Source organism: Homarus americanus, unplaced genomic scaffold (genome assembly GCF_018991925.1).
Source record: "Homarus americanus isolate GMGI-L3 unplaced genomic scaffold, GMGI_Hamer_2.0 scaffold39155, whole genome shotgun sequence".
NCBI classification, from domain to species: Eukaryota; Metazoa; Arthropoda; class Malacostraca; order Decapoda; family Nephropidae; genus Homarus; species Homarus americanus.
The window spans coordinates 18,354,511-18,380,995 of NW_024737042.1; the positions used below are offsets into that span (position 1 = coordinate 18,354,511).

The following is a 26,485-nucleotide window of genomic DNA, read 5'->3' on the forward strand; positions in this document are numbered from 1 at the left end:
AGGGTGGAGGAGAGTGAGGTGGAGGGAGGAGAGTGAAGGAAGGAGAGATGGAAGGAGGAAAACGGTGACAGAGAGAGAGAGAGAGAGAGAGAGAGAGAGAGAGAGAGAGAGAGACACTACCTACCGGGCTATGGGGCGGTAGGAAATGAAAAAAAAGCACATCGGTAAAGCATGGGAGAAAAGATAAAGAAATGAAGGAGAGGGAGAGCGAAGTGATAGATTGGCAACGTGCGATAATGAATAATTGAATAAGAGGGAGAAGATGAGCAACAGAAAAGGCTTAATGGAAGGAAGATGGAAACACTAAGTACTGAGAGAGAGAGAGAGAGAGAGAGAGAGAGAGAGAGTGCATGAGAAAGTAAAATGAAAATCATACTTAAGGAAAACGGTAAAAGGTAATTAAGTATCGACAATGGTGGAAAAGATAAGAGACACTGAAGAGAAGAGAAGAGATAAGAGAGATAGGCAGGAGGTGAGAGAAACTGGGGTGCATATATTGTGTAGCGAATACGATAACAAGAAGAGAAGGAGAAAGGTCCGATAATTGAAGAAATGGAAGGAAGATCCGATAGCAGTTGGAGCAGTAGGAGGAAAGGATCCGATAACAGTAAGGGAAATGTTTGATAAAGGAAGACGCGGGAGAGGATTTGATAACAGGAGAAGATCCGATAAAAAGACAAACTTTTTTTGAAGATGGGAGAAGAGAGAGAAAACGGAAGAGGAAGTGATAGAATAAACGAGAGAAGTAATGACTAAACCAAGTAAACGAGAGATAAATTAAGGGAGTAAAGGTAGAAAGGACAAATGTGCTAAACGAAGGAAGGGTTAATGCAGTAAAGGAGGCAAGAGTGAAATAAACGGGATAAGGCATAATAAATAAACAAGAGAAGAATTAATGAATTAAAAATGTAATGATGATCAAAGTGGTAAACGAAGAGAATTTAAAGGTAGGATTAACGAGGAAAGATTAATGAAGACAGAGTAATCGTCAGAAGTGTTGGGTTAGGGACGACGACTCTCCTCAATTGTTAGTTAGATTATTTCAATTCTTCACAGAGACTCGGCTGCTGTCGGAGAAGCCTTGGGTATAGCTGGCAAGAACATACACACACACACACACACACACACACACACACACACACACACACACACACACACATAAATAAATAAATAAAATAACATAGCAAAGATATATCAAAGGCATAGCGTTGGAAAGAAGGAAAAATGTGAGGCTAATATCTCAGAGACAACATCCAAGAAAGTGGAGGAAAATTTATTCAGGGTTGACACAGCGGAGGAATAAATCTCTCATAAATAGAAACAAATTTCTTGAAAAACTCCGGCAAGAAAATGCATCGTGAAAACTTGAAGCATAAAAGTTGGAGAAACAATAATTTGTGAGATTTTAGTGATCCGACGTGTAGAGGAGGCATTAGCGGTGGTGGTGAAGTGGGAGAAGTGAAGTGGTGGTGATGAAGTGGGGGTGGTGAAGTGAAGTGGTGAAGTGGGGGTGGTGAAGTGGGGTGGTGAGGAAGTGAAGTGATGAAGTGGAGGTGGTGAAGCGGAGTGGTGAAGTGGGGAGTGGTGGTGAAGTGGGGGTGATGAAGTGGAGTGGTGAAATGGGTGTGGTGAAGTGGGAGAAGTGAAGAGGGAGAAGTAAAGTGGGGTGATGAAGTGAGAGAAATAAAGTGAGAGAAGTAAAGTGGGAAGTGAAGTGGGGTAGGTGGCTGGTGGTGATATGGAGATGGTGGCGAAGTAGAGGCAGGTGAAGAGGGAACTAGATGAAGTGGGGGTGAAGAAAGAGAGGTGAAGCTTGTCAGGAGAAGTGGTGAAATGAGGGTAGTCGTAAAGTGAGGGTAATGGTGATGAAATAGTAGTGAAGAAGGTGGTGGTAGTGAAGTGGTGAAGAGCGGATTGTGATGAAGAAAGTGGGGGTTATGTTAAAGTGGTGAAGGAAGGGATGGTGGTAGTAGTAGTGGTTGAGTGCTGATTAATAGTGGTAATAGAATGGCATAGTAGGTGGGAGAATTGATAAATGTGAAGAATAAAGAAAACGTAAATGATAAACGATGACTTTAAGAGAAGTGGCGGCGGAGGGAAGAAGGGAGAAGGAGAAAGTGATACTGAAGGAGGAGGAGGAGGAGAAGGAAGGGTAATAGTAAAGGAGGAATAAATAATAGAAATGATGAAACAAGGCATTAAGATGGAAGAGGAAAAACTGTAAGCAAGAAAAAGGTGAAAAGAGAAAAGACAAAAGTGATGAGAAGAAGTTAAAGAACTAAAAAGACAGGAATGGAAGAGAGAGAAAATGACCCGGAAGGAATGAAAGCCTATGAAGAGAGAGAGAGAGAGAGAGAGAGAGAGAGAGAGAGAGAGAGAGAGGAGAAAGAGTGGAAAAAACAATATCAAGATTAATAAACAAACTAAACAATAAGGCAAACAAGTCAATCAACAACCAAAAAGTGATCTCAAGCATTGTTTGAAATGTCTCAAAATAAGGAAACAAAACCAATTTCAGAAATATAATCCTAAAATCCTATATCTCTCTAATAAGCAAAAAACAACTATTCATAGATGGTGAATGAGCGAGAATAAGACAGAGGCAATAAATAGTAATTAAAAAGCTTTGATAACAATGTGAGATGGAGTAAGCAACTTTACAGGCGGGAATATTTTTAGTATGATGTCTCGATATTACCAACAAGTGGGGAAGATTAGTCGACCATGAATGGAGCCACTAGACACACCGGTATTAATCACGGAACGAAGGGATAATGACTCGAGAATACACTGCTGGAATGGACTAGGAATTGGATTGGTGGGAATGGATGGGGTATCGACTACTGGGAACACATAGCCTGAACCACCCGTGGCAGTGCAGGAGTGAATGGACTTCCTGGAACTCTGCAATACGTATGGCGGGAATAGCAACAGCGACAGCACTCACGTCAGTACTGGAAATATATGGGTAGGAAGGCGGGAAAAATCCATGTGAGCAAACGTCGGGCGGAAAGGAACCCATGTACAATATTATTAGGTACAATTACCCAATTGTGAGCTGCAGAGTGTTTGAAGAAGAGGGGACGTGGAAATAGTTCAACAGTGTTAAATGTAATTTGATTTAAAGAAAGCGATAGTGAACGAGGTCGGTAAAATTCACAACACTCAAATATAAAGTGTTTATAAGTACATTCGAACATTTAGAGGTGTATATGACGTACCTGGAAAGGTAGATGCCTTTCAGCTTGTCTGGTGAGGCACTGGATGTCTGGGGCAGCAAGAGAGGTGTTGGAGGCGCTGAGTAGTGCTGCAAGCCACCGTATGGAACAGTTGCATACTAGCATATTATCACGGAGGTCGAGACGGACCAAAGATCCCCAGGGCATACTGGCCTCCGGCACACTCTGTAGGCTGTTGGCACGGAGGTCGAGGGTGTGGATTAGAGGGAGGGAAGTCAGGAGTTTCTCCGGAAGGTGTCGTATCAATGGGTTATGAGAAATAGTCAGACGCTGGAGGTTGACACATTGGCTCAAGGCATCCGGATGAATCGAGGCTAAGCGCGGACACCGCGATATTTCAAGAGCAACCAAGCGGCTTAGGCTACGAAACGCACCTGCCTCTATAGATGTGAAATTGTTTTTGTTGAGGATTAGTGAATCAAGCATGTGCAGGGAGGACAGTGTGGTCACTGGAACCTCACGTAGCAGGTTATCATTGAGGTTGAGATTCTGTAGTCTCTGGAGGTGATGAAAGGCGGCGTCTGCGATGAAGTCGATGTTGTTTGTTTCTAATGAAAGGGAAGTAAGCGTGTCTGTTGTGAAGGTGTCAGACTCGAGGCGCGTAAGGCGGTTACGGCACAGGTGAAGAGCTTTGAGTCTCTTCAGGTTCTCCAGCGCCGAGGACGGCACATGCCGGAAGTAGTTGTCACACAGGTCGAGAACATGAAGATTGCGAAGTCCGCGGAAGGTGTTCTCTGCTAATAGATGCAACTTGTTGTGGGCCAGCAGTAGCGCCGTCAGGAGTGGCACGTCAGCAAGGACCCCAGCAGGCAGATCTGACATTCCATTATGACTCAGGTCTAATAAACGGAGGGACATAAGGCCCCTGAAGGCCCCTGGAGACAAGGCGGTGAGGTTGTTGTGGGCAAGACGCAGTTCCAGAAGCTGTACTTGCTCTTCAAGGTTACCTGTACCCAGAGAGGGTAACACATTATGGGACAGGTCAAGCTCTTGTAGCTGGTCGAAGAACACGAGAGCTTGAGCTATCGAGTCGATTAAGTTGTGGGCCAAATTGAGGCGACGCAGGTTCGGGTTGAAGAGTATAGGCACCACATTGATGCCCACACCCACACAGCGAGCACTGGGCACGCTGTCATCACAATTGCAACCAGGTGGACAGAACGCTCGCGTCACGCCCACCAGGCACGCCCACACCAGCCACCATGCTAACATATCTGCAGGAAGAAAAGTAAATCAGATTAAAACCTTTTCAGTTAAAGACACAGACATAAAATACAAACATTGTCCAGCCCAGGTTTCAAGACTAACTTTTTGTTTTCTTTGTGGTATGAGGATTTACTCCCTCGCCCCCACACGGTTAATAATAAAAATATAGAAATGGCAATATTAAATGAAAATGTTACATAACAATGTGACAGAAAATAACACTGACGTCATCTGCGTGGTGAGGCAACAAACCAAATAAAGAAGTTTCTCCCAGCGAATATTGGAGTAAAATATACAGTACATGTTTGTATAGCTTTAATATCGCTTGAATTTCATATTATATGTTCATTATTCATGGGTTCATTTATTCATGCTATAGATGGCAAACATTTGTTTGTTTTTCATTAAACATTCAATTCGTTACTAGCAAATCGACCGTGAAAAGTATTAGATACACGATTTATGAATACTTCTGTACATGCATTTCAGTTTAGATGTAAATTGATGCCCATTTAGACATACTACTAGAGCTTTAAAGGGTAAGTATGGAGGGAGGGGTAATTTTTATACCATTACATGTGGCGAGGTTTGTTCCAAGGACTGCAGTGACCCGCGGTAGTTTATATTAGATGGGGGAGCGTGACCCGGGCAGCTCATGTTATTTAACACTAGTGAAATCTGGGTGAGGGAGGTAATTGGAAAATGGGGAGGAAGGATGGGGAATGGATGGGGGAATGGGGGATGATGGAGAGAGACAAATGATAGGAAGATAGGTCGCGTATAACAACACCATCACACATTGTTCTACCTGATCCACAATACTCAATAAAGTCTGGCGTTTGGCTTTGATCATATGGCTTCTGTGAGACGGTCACTCCTGAGAAATGGATACGGAATTGGAGAGTGAATCTAGAACTTGAAACAAAACGTGAGGTTAAGAGGAATATCTAATTAAGTAAAGGTGTGTGTAGCTGTCTGAAAACACAGACGGGATTCAGTTTACTGCACAACTGAATCATCTAGTGAGAATGACTCCCTTAGTGAACAGTGCTCCTTCCCTCAACAAAATATGAAACTTTACGGAATAATTAACTAAGAATCTCTGCTATAGAATTATGAGAAAATATATTGAAACAAATAATATTCCCTCAACACGCTGATAAAACTGTTATACTAAACATTGACTTACAAACAAGTAATCCACTAATGAAAATATTATTCCTAAACTTTCACTTACAAAGAACTAATCCTTAACGTAAAAGCACTAATCCCTAACTGATCAACTAATCCATAATTGCAGAACCGTCCCTAATCCCAACAATTAATGAACTTAATAAACAGCATCTCACAGAACTAATCCCTTGGTGAAGAACACGCCCTCTGCTGAGCTTCAACCAACGCTGTCGTAATCTCTATAAAAAGGGAGAGAAAGAAAGGAGGGAAGAAGGAAGCTGATAAACCAATGAAAAGGGTAAAAAGGGGGGTAATTAATGAGAAATAGACGGAAGGGAGAGTAACTTTTAGGGGTAAGGGAGAGGAGAGGGATGGTAAAGGAAGGGGTAGCGTAGAAGAGAGGATTAGAGAGTGGCAAAAGGAAGAATAAAGAAAGAAGGATACAGAGAAAAAAGGATGAAGAGGACTAAGAAGTAGAAGAAGATATAAAAGGAGGAAAAGGAAGACGAGGAGTAGACGAAGAAGGAAGACAAGAAGGGAAGAAACTAAGACGAAGAACGGAGGAGCCACGCGCATCAAGCCAATAGCACCAGCACCACCACCACCACCCCCACCACCGTCGTCGTAGTGCCGTTGATACACAATATTCCCAAGTTTGGTCTTCGGCCTCAGTAATTTGGCTTCTCGATAAACTCAACTTCAAACTCTAAAGCTGATCAGCGCCCATAGTGAGATTGTGCAAGTTTCCGGGGCAATTTAGTGCACGACTTGGCTCAAGTTTCGTCGAGGCAGAATTGACAATGTTCTACGGTCGTAAGCAACACCAGCAGGAGGAACAAGAAGACGGGGGTTAGAGGAACAGAGGCTGACACAAGATGTTCCCGCAGCTGAGGTAAACGACGACAGGAGTGGAGAAGTTGTTGATGGCTCGTACAGACGAGAGGGAGGAGAGGGGGCACGTCTTCTGCATCACAAGCTAGGTGTTGGTCATAAGCTAACAGTGTCGCAAATAAGGGATGGAAATGCTGGAGAACTGTAACTGGATATTCTGTACGGTAAAGCAGCGGTAAGCAGTGCAGCATCAAACGTAAGCAGAATCGAGTCTACCTAAAAAGACCTTAGTTGTTGAAGCACAGTAAATACATCATAGCATCAGAGACTAATATTGCTCTCTGAAGAAGGAATCTTAACTGAATATATATCTACACTTACGAGTCATAACAAGGACAGCAACTGATGTTCTTCTTTAACATCAAACAACGGCGCGACATCAACAAATAATATCATATAAGTATAAATAACAGGACAAAGGGCCAACGGTGCTCTGTCGTTGCATAAAAAAAAGAGTTAAAGAGAAATACATTATGTATTATAATGGTAAATAAGAAGGAAAGAAGAGCAGACAGTTATTCTCGTGAAGTTAATACGTCATCACCTCCTGTTTACAAAAGGTGAGGCAAAGCATCAGCTGAGACCGGGATGAATAGAAAGAGAGATACAAATACAGTGTAAGTAGAAGATAAAAAAAATGTAGAGAGAAAAGGAAAATGAGAAAGACATAGATAAGTGAAAATAAAGATATGAAAGAGAATGGAATAAATAAAGTGATGACGAACCCGGAAGAGCAGTAGATAATAAAGAAGGTCCACCTGGAGTGTCTTGTTTACCAGTCCGTGTGCAGTACGAGTGAGGAAGACGAAGAGAAAACATAAATAAAGAGAAGCAAAGAAGAAAAAATTAGAGAGGCAAGACAGGGAAGTAAAATAAGGAATAAGATCAATAGCGGCAGACGAGGATCAAAAGGAATCACAAGGAACACCCTGTTTCCTTAAGCCTCCCCCCCGCCCCAAACCCCTCCATCTCATCCTCTCTACCTCCTCTTCCTATCTATCCGTCCCTCCACCCATCTATCCAACCCTTCTTCCCTCCCTCCCTCACGCCTTGGGCACCATACCGGAACCTTCCCTTGCCGCCTTATTCTGGGCTCATAAACAACTGCCTTCTGGAGCTGAATACCCTGCCGTCTCCCTCACAGGTCCTGGGTGTATCACAAAGTGTCTTTGATACACCCCCGCCAGCGCTCTTCATCACCCCACTTATTCCTATAGAAGCTTCCGTCGACACTTAAGGTAATGACACTCCTTGACGTGACGATAAAAGCTTTGTTAAAATACGACATAAAAGCGAAAACCTGTTATAACAATCTAATTTTTACTAATAAACAAAAAGCTTCTCATAATTACACTATCGAAGTATTTCTCTTTAAGCGTTGAAATCCTTCGAAATAAAAAAAGAAACCCTGGAATATAAATGTAACCCTTTCTACCACAGCATTGAACCCATGATATACCAAGGAAAATTATATTACGAATACGTATTTTGATCAAGCACTGAGGGCATTTAGTATGGCTCTAAAACCTTTAAATACAGGACTGAGACCTATATCATAGAACATAGACTTAATAATGATGGAAACCCTCAGCGTCTAGTAATAATCGTGGAGGCTGTTGATGTAGTCCTGACACAACCCTTTCACGTGTTATGTTCGAATAGCTACTAAGAGCGTGTTGATCAGTACTGAGGACTGTTAGTGTAATTTGCGTTATCTTAAATAGTGGAGTATTAGTGAGAGAATAATACTGTCAGTAATGAATTGAGATACTCTGATGTAACATACTAACTCTTATATAACACTAGACACAGGTATTTTTAACCCATTGAGTAGTAAAAGTTTTTTTTTGGTTGAATAAAATCGTCTGGTGTTATCCGGAATAAAATATATCAGTGCGACACTACTATTTAAAGGGTTAATGAAATATATAAAGCTTATTTTTTTTTACATATCAGGACTGAGAGGAAGGTTTATTAAAGGAACAATGACGACCAGTGAACTTAACACCTATAGTTTAAAAAAAGAAAATAATGTTGATGTCCTGTTGATGCACTATATTATATTCACTTCTCTCGGATGTGAAACTAAAAGAAAACTTTTACAAGATAGCCGGGTTTGTTCTTATATTATTCAGAATCCTTCACTAAAAGCTCGAATAGGTTATAATATAAAAGAAAACCTTTTTTTTCTGCAAAACTTGAAAACACTCCAATAAACGCATCAATATATTCCCAACACACTACAATAATACATCTACAACGATGTAACTTTTAGCTAACATGTAGAGTCGCCGACAGCTTCCCGGAGTTGGATAAGACTTATAAGAGTATAGAGCTTCTCTCCCCTCCTGCCAATTTGACGTTGAAGGCTAATGAAACAGGATGATATTTTAATTGCAACTCATTAGAGGGGGCTGAGACCACGGGCTCTGCTTGGGAGGGATGAGAGAGAGAAAGAGAGAGGCTGCTCCTTCATTATTTGATGTTAAAGGAAAAACCTCCTGGATTTCATTTACGGTAATTTAGTTAAGGAAGGAGTTGTAATTATGCGATTAAGGCAAAGAAAATGGGCAAAATAAGCCACGAGAAGATAGACGTAAACAAACCATGAGAACGATTAAGACCTTCTGTTGGAATTAAAATAAACGTGGAGCTACATCTGGAACAGAAAATAATGCTGGAGATATTAATAATAATAATAATAATAATAATAATAATAATAATAATAATAATAATAATAAAAATAATAATAATAATAATAATAATAATAATGATAATAACAATAATAATAATAATAAAAAAAAATAATAATAATAATATTATTATTATTATTAATGAAAAAAAGTACAAACCAAGTAGGAATTTTCTGATCATAGCTACGGGAGACTGGGGATAAAATTCAATAACCAAAGAAGTTTCGTCAACACAAACTGAATCACAAGAATATAACTTTACAGACTGTGTTCACACCAGCGGCTGATACAATATCCACGCTGTGATTTTGCCTCACACTCTTTGTTTTAGATTAGGACAAACTCTCAAACTTGTCTCTGGGAGTTACCAAGTTATTATATATATATATATATATATATATATATATATATATATATATATATATATATATATATATATATATATATATATATATATATATATATCTTGATAAAATCACACGGGAAAAGGGAAACAACTCTTTTAAGCCTTTTTCCCACTTACTGCAGGTTGGGTCGAAACAATAACTAACACAGACACTGAAATTACCTTAATCTTCTCTCTTTCATTTTTACTTATTTAATAGACACATATTCTATCACGTTATCCCCCCCTCCAAAAAAAATCACAAAATATCCATCTCATAATCCACCGTCGTTTCACACAAGCCACCAGCACCCACCACCAGCACATCCTTCCCCCAAAATCACTCACGTACACTAATGCTTATAAATTCATTCTTTATTCCATCTTTATTATTTCCTTCTTGGTCTTCCCCTCCCCTACCTTATACCACCCAACTCTGTAGTACATTATATATTATTCTTACTATCATGTCACTTCTCATACCACCTGAGCAGACTCTGACCCGTTCTCTGCTCAACACAACTTCCTCTTCCATCTTTCTCTCTTCATGACGGTATTTTACATTCTTTTGTATCCTATATACTCCACATATCTCAGGCTGGTCTTTCATATCGCTTCTAATATGCTCCCTCCTCTTGCCTTCAGAGCTCATCCTTCACACCCGTAAAGTAATTCGCCTCAAGAGTTCCCCTAAACATCCCAGAGTTCCCCTAAACATCTCAGAGTTCCCCTAAACATCCCAGAGTTCCCCTAAACATCTCAGAGTTCCCCTAAACATCTCAGAGTTCCCCTGAATATCCCCGTCTGTGGTTCCTTTGATAGTGGTCTGTCTCTCTCTGTCTGTATGTCTGTCTCATTCTCCATGCATTTTTCTCACTGCATTTATTACTGTCTTCCCTTCCAGAGACTGTGGATCAATGCATCATCCGTTAATGTACTGTATACCAAGTGTGTGTTCTACCCTGAAAAAAATTGGTGCAGTAAAAGATATCAGGTTTACGTACACGCACTCCACTATATCCGCATTCACGTACAGTATACATACACACACACACACACACACACACATACGCGTTATATAACAGGGTCCTTCAGAGTTGGTGGGCAATAAGCGTCTGCAACGACTGATTTGGCCTGAACTGAATTTCACATTACCAACAATTCATCCTGTATACAGTATATTAGCGCATGATGTGTTTGTTATGGAGTCGAGAGGTGGTTAAACTAACACCGGAATGAGGACACGAATCCAAAATTGTCTAACTAAAATTGTGGGTCGGGTTGGGTTACGTTGAGCTAGGTTAGGTTAGGTTAGGTTAGGTTAGGTTAGGTTAGATTAGGTTAGATTAGGTTCGGAGTAGGTTAGGTTAGACTATGAGTAAAGTTAGGTAAGGTTAAGTTAGGTTAGATTAGGTTGACTTGTGTTATGTTCGGAGTAAGCTATGTTAGATTAGGAGTAAGGTTAGGTTAGTGGAGGTTACGTGATATTAAGCTAGAGTATTGCTTCCCCATTTCTGTATAGTCTCTCTGTCTGTCTGTCTCTGTATATCCTCTGGTTGTGCAGTTGTGCATGACGAAACGTATTTTCTTTCTTGTTTTTATTTCTCACATCCATAAAAATAAAGTATATATATATATATATATATATATATATATATATATATATATATATATATATATATATATATATATATATATATATATATATATATATATATATATATATATATATATACATATAAAACTAATATTTCTGGGCGGTGGTGAAAGATTTAATACTGGCTTATGAGTAGAAAGAGAGAGAGAGAGAGAGAGAGAGAGAGAGAGAGAGAGAGAGAGAGAGAGAGAGAGAGAGAGAGAGAGAGATTCAAGAATTAATAGTCTGAAGGGAAATATACAGTCAGACTTTCAAAATAAAAGTAAAATTTCATTCCTGTAAAAAAAAATCATTGAAATTTAACCTTACCCTAAAATAATCTTTGAAATGACTCATAAAAGTAACGTTGCATATATTGTTCTAGAATAGCCAATTTGAGGCCAGAATCGAATGGTACTCGCATCTATTTTTTATTAAGTGATTTATGGCTATTTTGATCAGATAAGATGTCTTAATAATGGCTACTATAATGAAAAATGCACTGCTTGTTTACAACTGGCTTCTTTTTTCAATATATCTTACGACTACTTTGGTGAGAAAGGATATCTTCTTTGTGACAACCATATCGAGATGTGAGTACGTCTATGTCATGGCTGTTTCGGTGTGGTGGGATGCCTTTTTCATTGCTACTTTTTGTGTGACGTAATGTGTTGCCCATGGCTATATTTTATTTTTACTCTGGCGTTATGTCTTTTTCATGGTTACGGTGGTGAGAAATGATGTCTTCTCATGTCCTCTCTATGACAACTTTATTGTTACCCCTATTTTTTCCTTAAGGCTATTGTAGTTAGACATAGATAGACATAGAGACGTCCTTCAGGGTGCGTTAAACCAGCATGATGTCGCTCTTATGGCTGCGTACATTGTTCATGGCTACTCTAAAATAATGTAATGTCTTATTTTAAATTTCTTTTTATGTTGCTAATATCTTGTTCATGTCTAGTTCAGTACATTGTCTAATACTGAAGTACATTACATTCTGTGTGTACTAAAATGCATTATAATAAATGACTACTACATATCATTTACTCTCTATACTTAAGTACAAAAGGTCTTTCAGCATTAAACTGAACAATATCTTCCCGATGGCTAATACAATGACAGAATGTACTCTTTATGGCTACCTAAAGGTACAGTATCTTCCCCAATGGCTAGTTGAAGAAAAAACATCGTCTTTCTTATGGCTGCTGATATACCTACGTTGGGAAGAGTATATCATGTCTTACTTTAGCACCATATAATGTTTCTTCCTTTTAAGATAAGAGATCAGACATATCAAGAGACCTGGGCTGAAAATTAGGTGAGGTTATGGGTCGGTTAAATTAAGTTAGGTTAGGTTAGGTTTAGTGAGATTAGGAAAAAATTGGGTTTGGTCAAACTGGGAGATTAATCATTCCATATTTCATTCCACTCATTCCCCAATTCACACCTCCCTAATTTCTGATTCAGACACACACGGAGGGGGGAGGTGAAACAATACGGCGGCTACAAAACAAAAACTGTATTCTGAGATGGTCGTAAGGTGACACTCAAAAATATTACGAGAGAAATAAAGAAAGGCGTCTCAGTGCCTCTCGGCCAACAAGGCTCGCCCTACCCTTCTTTTAAAGCTTAGAGGGAATATGGATTTTAAGCCCCCCAGTTAAGAGCTCTACTTAAGGTACAAATGTATCAAATCGGGGAAAAAATAGAATGGGGGTACATTTTCGTTGCTTTTGTGTTGGGGCCCAGTAGATGTGGGAGGGTTGGGCGGAGGGATGAGTGGAGGGAAGGAGGGAGAGATCGAGGGAGGGACGGATGGATGGAGGCAGGCAGGGACGAAGAGATGGAAGGAGGAGGAGGTGGAGGGAGGAGAGGAGGGAGGGAGGGAGGGAGGGAGGGAGGGAGGGAAGGAAGGAAGGAAGGGTATCAGCCATTAACTACATCAACAAAAGGGTTAATTAACGCATCCTTGTTTTAGCTCGGGAGGGCAAGGCAAGGGAGAGTGAGTGAGTAAAATGCCATAGTTGTACAGTTTTTTTAGCTTCTAGTAGAGGACGCTAAAATCCTTATAGCTTTGAATAACGGATACTAAAATACTATAGAGTATTACTGTTAGCTTTATAGGTTAGCTGTTGAGGAATATAATTCTATAGCTGTACAATTATAGCTGTAAATAAGGGATTCTGAAATTTTATCTTTAAATTATAACTTACGAGGTGAGTCATGGTGAATAAAGTGCTGTGATTACGTAACTCTAGCTTTGAATACAAGTTATTACAAATATTTAGCTGTAACTAGGGTATACAGTAAGCTAGTTCTTCTTTCAGCTAACACTTCTAACATAGCTGAAGGTATTGAAGTGCATTGTAAATGCTGTCATAAATTAGCTGTGCATTAATTTTAGCTGGAGCTGTGGGTTATCTGATCTCTTATTTCAGCTGTGGTGATTGAGATAATCTAATTCTTGATTTAAGTGTGGCTATGAGATACACTGCGGAATTAGCTTCGCCCTCTTAGCTGTGGTTAAGAGTTAATGTAGCTATTGTCTTTAGCTGAGATGTCGATAAAGCTCAATTTAAAACCTTAGCTGTGGTAATAGACCAGATATATATCACTGTAGAGAATGGGTTACATGAAAGTTTTTTCTTCTTAGCTGTGGTGGTGAGCTAAGCGTTAAGGGTGGGCGGGAGGGTCGGGTTACTACCGTCCACACAAGTGTTACTCACTACAAAATGTATGACAAGCCTGAATATCATAACAGGATCAATATACCAACACGTCGCTCCTCCTCCTCCGTCTCCTTCTCTGAGCTGGGCACGAGAAGGATGGTATGACGCCGAGACGAAATACGGAATGCGAGTATCACGCTGAGACGAGATAGAGAGTGAATATATCACACAAAATAGATAGGGAGTGAATATATCACGCCAAAAGAAATAGGGATTAGTGGAGGCGATATAGGGAGGGAGATATCATGCTGAGACGAGATAGAGAAAAAAGATATCATGGCAAGACGAGATAGGGAGTGGAGTTACCACGCCAGAAATGATACGGAGTAGCGATATCACGCCAGGAGAGATAATAAGTGGAAAATCACGCCCAGATGAGATTGGGAGTGAAGATTTTATGCCAGAAGCGATATTGTACTCTAAACTATTTGATTAAGAAATACGAATCGATGTTTTTATTGTTCATTCTTAAAACAAAAGAGTATTGAACAGAAGTGAAAGTTTTCTTGTGGAAATAAACGAACTTTTAATAAAACTGCAATCTTACCTGAAAAAAAGAAGAAAAAAAAACAGACTTGGTAATTCTCGAAGCGCAATTTATTATGTATAACCAAAGCTGAACTGATTCTCCCTCTCCTTCGTTGTCGACAGTGTGTGTGTGTGTGTGTGTGTGTGGGGGGGTTATATATGTCTGAACCTAAAGAAGAGAGGAGATCCGGGGTACGTACTGGTAACATTGACTGGAGAAAGAAGGAACAAACATACATAAAGGGATATAGAGAGACAGATATATAGAATGGCATAGACAGACCGACAGATTGACAGACAGAAAGACAGATCAACAAGTAGACACAGAAAACTATGTCACCACGTTAATCAATACCTCTTGACACATACAAGTTTAAGGAGAGGAAGAGACATCTCACACACACACACACACACACACACACACACACACACACACACACACACACACACACACACACACACACACCTCTTTCTTCCCTCTCTTAGTTAACGAGTATCTTCACATTTCATTCACCAGATGTCGCTTCTAAATGTACACAAGTATACAGGCAGTAAGAACGAGTGATTAAAGTACACAGACTGAAGGAATACACTCGTAAAATGTCATGAGAGTGTGAGTTATTTATTAGTTTAATGTGATGTTTTGAATACGAATGAGAGCATTTTGCAACTCTGTGACCACGACCGGGATTTAATTGGTCACTTAAGTACTGTTAATGAGTGGCCCCTCGAAAACGATCTGTGAATACAACGGAACATGATTTTTGGAGTGGGAATTAGTGTAGTTAATGAGTAAGGGATGGGATTGGTTTTTGAATTGGGATCTGGTGTGGCTTATGGGTAGGTTGGTATGGTTTTGAGTGGGATTAAGAGGGGTTTTGAATAAGATTAAGAGTGGTTTTGAGTGGGATTATGAGTGGTTTTGAATAAGATTAACAGTGGTTTTAAGTGGGATTATGAGTGGTTTTGAATAAGATTAAGAGTGGTTTTGAGTGGGATTATGAGTGGTTTTGAGTGGGATTATGAGTGGTTTTGAATAAGAATAAGAGTGGTTTTGAGTGGGATGATGAGTGGTTTTATGAGTCAGCGTCGAGTTACTGTCGGTGTTTCATTTGATGCGAGGAATTTAAGTTGGTTTTTAATGAGTGGAACTAAAAGAAACTTTTAAAAGAGACTTATTGTGATTTGTGAGCGCTGTTAAGAGAGGTTGCCGAGTGTCACTTGAGGAGTGTTTATGAATCCGACTCGTTTGTTTGGATTCAGTTTACAGACTCGGAAAAAAAACATTTATCAATATCAGTGACTTCGACTGAAATTCTATTGTATAAACAAACTAACCAAGTTGTCTGTGCACACCTGTTAATGTAATTTTCGAGACATGCCCACCTGTCCGATGTGATAAGGCAAGAGTCCATCATTTGTAGGCAGGTGATATGTCCCTCACCTCTTATCGTCACCAAGATACTGATTTAATATCATTGTAGACAATTGAAAAATGGTGCTGGTATGTATATACTGTACGTGTGTAATAATAATAATAATAATAATAATAATAATAATAATAATAATAATAATAATAATAATAATAATAATAATAATAATAATAATAATAATAAAATAATAATAATAATAATAATAATAATAATAATAATAATAATAATAATAATAATAATAATAATAATAATAATAATATTAATATTAATACCAATAAATAATAGTAATAATAATAATATATATAATAATAATAATAATAATAATAATAATAATAATAATAATAATAATAATAATAATAATAATAATAATAATAATAATAATAATAATAATAATAATAATAATAATAATAATAATAGAATAATAATACATTTTAATAATAATAATAATCATAATAATAATAATAATAATAATAATAATTAATAATAATAATAATAATAATAATAATAATAATAATAATAATAATAATAATAATAATAATAATAATATTAAGAAGAAGAAGAAGAAGAAGAAGAAGAAGAAGAAGAAGAAGAAGAAGAAGAAGAAGAAGAAGAAGAAGAAGACTTAATTAACGGATGTGTGTGTGTGTGTGTGTGTGTGTGTGTGTGTGTGTGTGTGTGTGTGTGTGTGTGTGTGTGTCCACCAATGATGCTTAAACACAACCTAAGGCTCTTCATCATGTTCTATTTCCTAAGACTTTATTATAAGACACAATTACTAATTTTTGTTTTATACATCAGTTACCAGTTGGCCGGATATTTTTTTTATTAAAGAGCGTAGGAGTTGTAATTACCCCAGGGTCAGTAGTAATTAGTGGTGCAGGTAGTTATAAAGTACAGATTACCGATAACAAGGGGATGTGATCCTTAATTACTCCGCCAAACATAGATACAGTTAACGAAAAATAGCCCTGGCCGATACTGCTCTGTGTGTGTGTGTGTGTGTGTGTGTGTGTGTGTGTGTGTGTTTTAATCTCTGTTATATATACCATTTAGTTTCAGTTTTTTCTCGACAATTTACCTTTTTTTAACCATATAAGCGGGTCACCATATATAGTATCAGTCACCCCACAACATCCTCTACACGGCTCGGGCTTTTTCCCCGTATTAAAAAGTTGTAAAAAAAAATAAGAAAAAGAAACAGGACCGAGATACAGAGAGAGAAAAATATATATAACACCTCGTTCAGGAGAGATTTATTTACATGAAGTTTTATGTAGCGATGAGATATAGTTCGGTGATGGTGATGTTATTATCTGATGGTCTGGTCTACACTTTACAGCAGCAGTATAGATGAAAACAAACTTTGTATTTCTGGGATATAAAACAATGCATAAAGGCGTTTATGTTCTGTAATACGATAGCGTTTTGTTTTTGTTTTTACTTAAGAGGATTTGTCTTATTTTTTGTTCCTTTTTTCACGGACATTTTATAAGAATAGAGGGTAGAGGAAATACTTCATAAATGTAATAGCAAAAGCATTTAATTACGTTAAAAATACTGGAGCAGATGAAATCCACAGTTATTATAGTAATGAAGAGTTTTATTAATATGGTAGAAATAATGCTGCATCTATTACTACTACTACTACTACTACTACTACTACTACTACTACTACTACTACTACTACTACTACTACTACTACTACTACTACTACTACTACTAATAATAATAATAATAATAATAATAATAATAATAATATTAATAATAATAATAATAATAATAATAATAATAATAATGATAGGAACAATAATAATTAAAATAACAACAATAACAACAACAAAACCTACGACTCTGCATACAAGTAATTAATGTATTTCATTTTATCATGTATCTCAAGGTTCTACAAAAGGTTTTCTTAACCTTAATAAGAAGTAGGTGTAGCTTATTGATCTTTCGTAATGAATTTCTAGACGATATTGTATTAAGTGTTTATATTGAATTAATAAAAGATTCGTCCTTATAAGAGTGAAAACTTGGTCTTTGTGTCATGTGACATGTGTCATTTTCTTCCCCTTGTTTCTTCTTCGTGCAGACACTATACAGCTAATGATCACTCCTTTTCTTCTGTATTAATAACTTGACAGACTTATACCTTGATCAAACACGTATAATTTGAGCAGCAGTTCGGTCATATAATATTCCAGGTAAGATAAAGCTTTATATGCACACATCTCTTGAGTCAATATTTATACTCAAGTCCTCGTGTATATTTTGGTACACAGTCAACAAACCACACTCATCGTAAACAGTTCTCATTTATTATTCACTTATTACGTAGACATTCCTCGCACAAACTCCTTACTCGCACATACTCATCAAACACTCTGGTGAGCAACAGCATGGGGTGGGGGGGGATGTGCATGTTTCAGTGATGTGATCCTTTGAGCTTTGAAGACTTGATATCGGACAACATAGAAATTCTGAAGGTCGTCATGGTGATTATGAATGTATTTATAACTGAAATCCCTACCTCACAGTCTGTCACACCCCAGCCTGGCCTCTCAGTCTGTCACACCCCAGCCTGGCCTCAAAGTCTGTCATACCCCAGCCCTGCCTCACAGGCTGTCACACCCCAGCCCGGCCTCATAGTCTGTCACACCCCAGCCCTGCCTCACAGGGAGGCTGGGAAGTGTGTCCGAACAACTTTCCACCGGCCCGGGAATCGAACCCGTGACATCTCGCTTGCGAGGCAAGAGCGGTACCGTTCTACCAACCGGCGCCCCCGCCCAACCTCATAGTCTAAGATATAAACCTCAACAGCAAAGGTCAGATTTTTAATCTATTTCACCAACAGTTATCAATTCATCATAAACTCTCCTCTGATTTCCTTCGCCAGTTGTCGAGATTGAAATGATCGGTAATTGTGAATACACACAGCAAATTCTGTCTTTGTCACAGATAACATGTCCTGGCATTGAGTTCACCATCATATCAGAAACCATTTCAGCCTTTATTTTAAGCGAAATGCTCTGAAATTGATATCTTCATTAAAACGTGTGTCTTGCTTCAACAATTCTGTACATAATTTGTAAATTATTGTTAACCCGACTTGGACAGCTTCATATGATGTATGTTCAACCTGCTTCAATATTCTCCCGGCCAGACGAGCAGCTATGTCGGTGCACCATGTTGATGAATAGAGCGCTGAGGGCGTGTTGTGCACTATTTACGTGTGATAAAACATGTGATGACCTTCATCTTCTGCTGCTACTGCTGAAAGTAGCAGTGGCCATGAAATGTTCATACAGCTTCTATGCTTTTTCATTTCTGAGGGAGCGACTTATAGTGAAATGTCAACTAATCAAGACTGATGAACATTTATGTCCTGGAGTTGATATATCCAAACACCTTGAGTATATATATATATATATATATATATATATATATATATATATATATATATATATATATATATATATATATATATATATATATATATATATATATATATATATATATATATATATATATACTGTTTTCAGTCAAATTAATTCTATTGAACTATAAATTTCCATTCCATTGGTCCTGACTGAAGGGGATTAAGGCGATTGGCATGTGTGTGTCTGTCTATAACCATAAAGTTTATAGAATCAACTCGTCCACCAGTTTACACCGGATACTCACGCCACTTGCCACAAATGGTGTGTACAGGTGCACGTGTCAAGATAATTCCGCTCCTGTGAGTTCATCCCTTCCACACACACACACACACACACACACACACACACACACACACACACACACACACACACACACACACACACTCCCCCGCCCACCTCGAGCAGTCCGCCACTACAAGAGATTCAGCCCATAAGAGCCCGTACTGATAGATATAAGAATAGCACCATCCCATCTATTGTTAACATAATAAACAACTCCTGATTTATGTACTGTACAGCCCTGTAAATGTATTCAACGCATATCATAATGTCTAAATCAAATGTAAGTCTGTATATTTTCAGCCACCGGCTGCAACTCTATTAATAAACCGTGTATTATTATTATTATTGTTGTTATTATTATTATTATTATTATTATTATTATTATTATTATTTCACACCCTGCCATCACCTCCTGCTGCAGCTCTATACCCCAACAGTTTTGAACTTATACAGATTATTTACGAAGATGATTGAAATTATAAACATTGCTCTTCAAGATAACTGTCACGTGCCTGAGCGCTCGGGAACTCGCATAGCGTGAGGCATATGTTCACGCCTACATTTCACATAAGCTATTAACTTGTTAATTGTACTTATTATATTATTATTGTTCTTAGTTACTTAGGTTAATTGTATATTTATGTATGTTATTAATATGCATCATTGTCTTACTCTGTTAAGTCAAATCAAGAGTAGTATTAATTAATTATATAAACTATCCAGCAAATGTCCTGGATCACGTGATATGAGACGCGCTCCTCTGCCGCGTGGTGACGCTTCCCCAGTAGCGAAAAACCGTGGCATAGGGTAGACGTGTCCATTCGTTCTCTAGCCTTGACCCTTGTCTAGTGCCTTGTCCAGTCTTCTGCAATGCCCTAGGGGTATCAGGTATTAGTGACACGTTTAGTTAGGCCTAGGAAGGGATCCTGGTGGTAAGGAATCTCCTGTTTGGTAGGAAATAACTATTCTGTAGTGATTGGTGTATATATATACATTTTGTATGTCTGTGTAATATAGTTATGTTAAGTAATATTCGTTTGGTCTAACTCCTTACGGTATATTTTCACCCTTCCGGCATCACTCTTATTTTAATATACAATTACTTATTCCCTTAAATTCATGTTTACTAGTCATTACTCCCTTTAGAAAATAAATTGAATTAATTAATTATCTTCCCTTTTGTGATTCACTTATTTCAACTTGTTCATACTTATTCAAGTACATTTAGTTGAGTAGGTTTTTGTGGGGATAATTATTGCCGTGTTCCCTATTTGTTCCTTTATTTGTTAATAACTTGGGGTAGGTTTCACTCCCCAGGTATAAAGGGTAGTGGGATCGCGACATAACTTACAGAATTATCCGAATTTTTAACTCCCCATAGTCATCCCCTCCCTCACATAGGTCAGATGGGGAGGTCTAGCAATCAATGTACCTGCGTGTTTGTATCATGAATCTTTGCTTTGTACACGCATATATTCAACCAGTTTACGACGGATTTTTACGACACTGCAAAAAAAGAAAAAAACGTTTCAATGGCTATCGTACATTTACCCCCACAAATTATAATAAATAAATAAATAAATAAAAAATAAATAAATAAATACACTCAAGGAATATTGGTGAAGTAATGACCTGGTGTGATTATGTAGTAAGCCACGGTATCGTCCTCACACAGGTCTTCTTTCAATCAGTATTCATGACCAACACCCGAGTCAAGTTACTGTCACAATCAGGACATTGGTGTGTTTTCCCTCTCCTTGTCTCTCTTCTATATTTACTCTCTCCTATCTCCTTTCTCCCTTCCTTATCTTACTATCCGTCCTTCTGCCACTTTACTTTCATACCCTACCTACAGTATCTCTTCTGTCCTCCCTACCTTCTCTTCTTTCTTCCCTACCACCTCGTTTCTCTTTCTTTTCTCCTCGTCTCTCCTTTCCCCTCTTCTCTCATCATCACCTGCTGTCCTTTCCTCCTTACCTGCTCTTCCCTCCTCCTTACCTGCTCTTCTCTCCTCCTTACCTGCTCTCCCCTTCTCCTTGCCTGCTGTCCCCTCCTCCTTACCTGTTCTCCCCTCCTCCTTACCTGCTCTCCCCTTCTCCTTGCCTGTTCTCCCCTCCTCCTTACCTGTTCTCCCCTCCTCCTTACCTGCTCTCCCCTCCTCCTTACCTGTTGTCCCCTCCTCCTTGCCTGCTCTCCCCTTCTCTTTGTCTGCTGTCAACTCCTTACCTGCTCTCCCCTTCACTTTGCCTGCTGTCCCCTCCTCCTTACCTGCTCTCCCCTCATCCTTACCTGCTCTCCACTCCTCCTTACCTGCTCCCCGCTCCTCCTTACCTGTTCTCCTTTCCCCCTACCTTCTCTTCGTTCCTTCCTACTTCTTCTCCTCGCTTTACCTTCTCTCCTCTCCTTACTTCCTCTCCCCTCCTCCTTACTTGCTCTCCCTTCCTCCCTACCTCCTCCCCATATTAACCCATCATCCACCCCTCTCCATCCTTCCCTATCATTCATCTTCCCAACTCAGAGGAAGAGAGCGAGTGATAGTGACTGACCAAGCGTGAAACATCAAAGGCCAAAACTTTTTGAGAAATATAATTTTATGCTTCCTAAGAACTCAAGAGATGGAATTATGCTATTCAAGAAACATTGGTCCAAATATTAGTCTTACTGTTGTGTGTGTGTGTGTGTGTGTGTGTGTGTGTGTGTGTGTGTGTGTGTGTGTGTGTGTGTGTGTGTGTGTGCAGTATGTTACAGTATGATAACAATGATAACAATAATTCACTGTTTTTCCAATTAGATACGAGTGCAATTAAAACCTAGAAACTAATAAAAATAAATAAAAAAATCCTATTTTATACACAAAATATTCCATTACCAACAATACAAGTAAATATATTGAAGATTCTAAAAGATAAAACGAGAGAATCTTTTTCTTCAGCGCAAAATGTGCACCAGCCGAGAGATCATGCACAGTCACGTAGCTAAGACGAGGTCACGGCAGAGAGTGACAATGAGTATAACATCATGGGAAGTATTTATTTATTTATGTGTGTGTGTGTGTGTGTGAGAGTGAAAGACTGTATGAGTGTATATACCTATGTATTATGTATATGTGTATATGTGTAACAGGATGCTCTGGGTGGTAATGATGATGCAGCTTTATTGGGAGGAACATCCGTGATCTCTCAAGGATGCTGCCTGGCCTTCACAGTGAGGGAGGAAGAAGAGCAAGATGAGTAGCAGATGAAGAAGGACGAGGAGGAGGAAGAAGAAGTGGAGTAAGATGAGGAGGAGGAAGAGGATGACGATAGGGGAGAAGGAAGAAAAAGAAGAGGAGGAAGAGGAAAAAGAGGAGGAGGAGGTTTTAGGAGGAAGAAAAGGATAAAGAGGGGGAGGAGATGCAGGAGGAGGAGGAAGATGAGGAGGAGGAGGAAGAAGAGAAGGAAGAGTAGGAAGAAGAGGAGGAGGGGAGCCTCTTTAATATAATGGAAATAGGATGAAGCCGTTGGTTTCGTATTTGTTTTCATTATGGTTCGTCTCTATTCATCGTATTTCCTCGTTTTTTTTATCTTTAGTTTTGTTAGTTTTCTCCTTCTCCTTTTATAAACATATTTTTCTCTCTCATTTTTCATTCATGTTATTCTTTCCTTTCTCTATTGTTAATTTACGTTCCTTTCCTTTTCATTCTTATTATTCTTTCCTTCTCTTCATTAATTTATTTATTTTTCTCACTATACCTTTACTGTTTTCTTCTCTCCTGGTTCTCGTTATTGTCTCCACTCTTATTGTTCATTATTCTTTATATATCCTAATAATTCTTTTATTCTCTCCACACTCACATTATCATTCTATCTTCCTCTTTTCCTTTTCTCTCATTATATAAACGTATTCTCGCATTTTCTGTTTTAAAATATTATATATAAATAACTCTCAGAGACGCCGCCCAAAAATACCATTACGTTAAGACGCTTTACATTGTCAGACTAAGATATATACATTATTTCCTTGTAAGTATTTTGTCAACCAGAGCTAAGATAATATAGTTAATGAGTTAGAGGAAAATGGGTATAAGAGTCAGGACTTATGTTTGTACCTTTCCTTGTACAGTAATTTGACCTTAACTTGTACCTGTTTCTGTACTAAACATTCTGAGTTTATAAAAGACGTCTGGATCGTACCTGTACTTATGGCGGTGTTAAAAATCAGTAAAACTCCGAAAGAAACATCATTATTGCTTTTGGTCACTAACAACGAGGGAATTATATGACAGATGTTTTATACTACAGGTACTCCACCATCCCTCACTTGTGAATGACTTATAATCAATAGTTACATCAGTTAAGTTGGGTGGTGTGTGTGGAGGAGGGGTGTGATGGGGTTGGGGGTGAGGAAGGGGGGTTGATGGGGTTGGGGTGGTGATGGGGTTGATGGGTGTGGGAAGGGGTTGATGGGGTTGGGAGTGGGGAAGGGGGGTTGATGGGGTTCGGGGTGGACAGGAAAAGGGAGGTGGTGGAGCACTTCGGTGCTGCCAGAGAATTATAAATGAAAATTTCAGGAGGACTCTGGCGGTATTTTGTGAACCTTTGACATTATTAACAGGTGCAGATGGGGGGAGGCGGCGGGCAGGAAAACTGGTGAGGCAGTGCAAAGTTGATGTTTGGATAGAGGGGGTGGGGGGGGGGGTGCTGGGGTAGTCTCCGTCACCTGGACACCTGCTGAGTCCAAGATGTTTATTAGGATCCGTGGTGTCGCCTGGGACAGACTGTTTACCGTCAACCCGGGGTCTACCCACATCTCACGAAATATTCACCAGCGAGCAACACAACAATATTCAAGAGGAATGTTTTCGTTAGTGATAGGTCATTAGGACAACTGGTAACAGATGACAGCAGTGACTGACAACGACAAATAACGGACAACAACAGACAGTGACTGACAGAAACACCAGAATAAAGCTGACAGAAAGAAATAAGTAACAGAAGTGAAGCATAAAACAGATGAAAACAAAAAATACTGAAACAAAGGTAATGGAATTTGGACGACAAATCAATAACGCAATAAAAGACGGACAAAGTAACTCACACAAACACAACAAAAAGCGAAAAAAAAACAAAGACGCAGGAGAAAAACAAAACAAAATGACTGATTGAAGAGAAACAAAGAATGGACGACAACAAATAAACACATTAACATAAACATAGACAAAAACGCCGAGCAACAGAGAGAATTACATGAAACTACAAGAGAAAACTGTAAACAAAAGAAGAAAACAGAAATAAGCGCAGCAGATGGCAAACATCAACAAAATAAGAGAGTTAAAAAGAGCTGCCTTGGGTCCTCGCTGGAGACGTGATTAAAGACTCAGATAAGAGAGAGAAGACGTAGTGATTAGGGGTTATATTAATCACCTTATGATCAAAGGGTTTAATTGCTAATTAGCGACACCCAAGACACAGGCTGCTGTGAATTGTTCGCCCTGTATGTATGTATGTAATAATAATAATAATAATAATAATAATAATTAACGGTTTATTGAAAGAGCTTGGCAGCCAGAAGGCTGAAAATATACAGTTACATATTTGGGGAATGGGTTTCGAATTACAAATAATATACAAGTAACATAAGTGATACAAATAAGATATATAATAACTAGATGGGGAAAAGCTCAAACTACAGTTCATTTCAACATAGTGACAGTGCAAGAAGTAGTATTTACTGGGAGTGAATACACTGGTTTATTACAAGCTATTGATAATTTTTACAATGGTTAGGACTGGGCTGTTCTTATAGAGATCAGTTCGTGCACGTATGGGCTGGATGCGGTTGTGGTGTCGGGCTAGGGATCTCAGGTGGTAGTAGGAGCCGGTGTCGAGGATGGTGTAGAAGCTTCTTACCAAATTTGCAGATGAGGTCGTGGTGATGGTCAGTGAGAGTCGAAAGGGTCAGTATGTTGAGCGCTTCTTGATATGTGGAGTAGGAAGGGGAGAGAATAATCTTGCATGCCCTCTTTTGCACTTTTTCTAGGTGTTTACGTTGTGTGGCATTAAGGGAGGAAGACCAGGAAGGGGAGGCATAGGTGAGCTTGGGAAGTATGAATGTTGTGTAAACACTGAGGAGCTCGGGTGCAGGAACTCCGAGGGACTTGAGTCGGCGGAGGAGGTGGAGACGGAAACTGGAGGATTTGACAACTTCACTGACGTGTGGTTTCCAATTTAGTTTGTTGTCTATGGTGACGCCGAGGAGCTTCGTGGAATCTACAACCTGGAGTGTGTTCGGACCTAAAGTAATGGAAAGGGTGGGACAACGTCGGAGGAGAGGTTGATGTGCATAGCGATGGTCTTGGTATGGTTGATGGTGACGTGGTTGTTGGTGGCCCAGTTTTGGAGACTGTTCAATAAATCCTGAAGAGCGGTATAGTCGGGAGCAGAATTGTTGACGCTGATCCCAATGGTGGAGTCGTCGACATATTTCCAGCGAGCAGGGGTTTCTCTTAGGGCATCGTTGATGAGCATAAGGAAGCAGAGTGGTCCCATCTTGGTGCCTTGGGGGACGCCACAGGTGAGTGACTAAATGGTGGAGACAGCCCCTCGGAAGCGTACAGCTTGGCGTCGGTCACTGAGGAAGTCTGTAAGCCATGGTATAAGACTTCTCCGAAGCCCGAGGTCAATAGCGTTGTTGATGATTATATTGTGGTCGACTAGGTCGAATGCTTTAGTGAAATCAATGAAGGCGACAGCTACAGACGTTTATCGTTTCTCGAGATGGCGGTATATGTATTCGAGAAAGCTGACAAGACAGTGAGTGGTGGAGGAAGTTTTCATATTGCCAAATTGCTGAGGGTTTACGACTTCTG

The 26,485-nt window shown here is 39.1% G+C and overlaps 1 protein-coding gene across 1 annotated transcript in view; it reads right to left on the reverse strand.

Annotated features, from left to right (window-relative positions):
- LOC121872536 (chondroadherin-like) overlaps positions 1 to 10,197 on the reverse strand; it is a 22,057-nt gene extending 11,860 nt beyond the window's left edge. Inside the window, exons 1-4 of the mRNA XM_042375321.1 lie at positions 10,071 to 10,197; positions 9,362 to 9,439; positions 9,116 to 9,136; positions 3,222 to 4,453 (exon numbers count right to left, since the gene is read on the reverse strand). Of these exons, the coding sequence (XP_042231255.1) occupies positions 3,222 to 4,453; positions 9,116 to 9,136; positions 9,362 to 9,439; positions 10,071 to 10,197 (1,458 nt within the window). The remainder of the gene's footprint in view (positions 1 to 3,221; positions 4,454 to 9,115; positions 9,137 to 9,361; positions 9,440 to 10,070) is intronic.
- Positions 10,198 to 26,485: the final 16,288 nt, after the last annotated feature.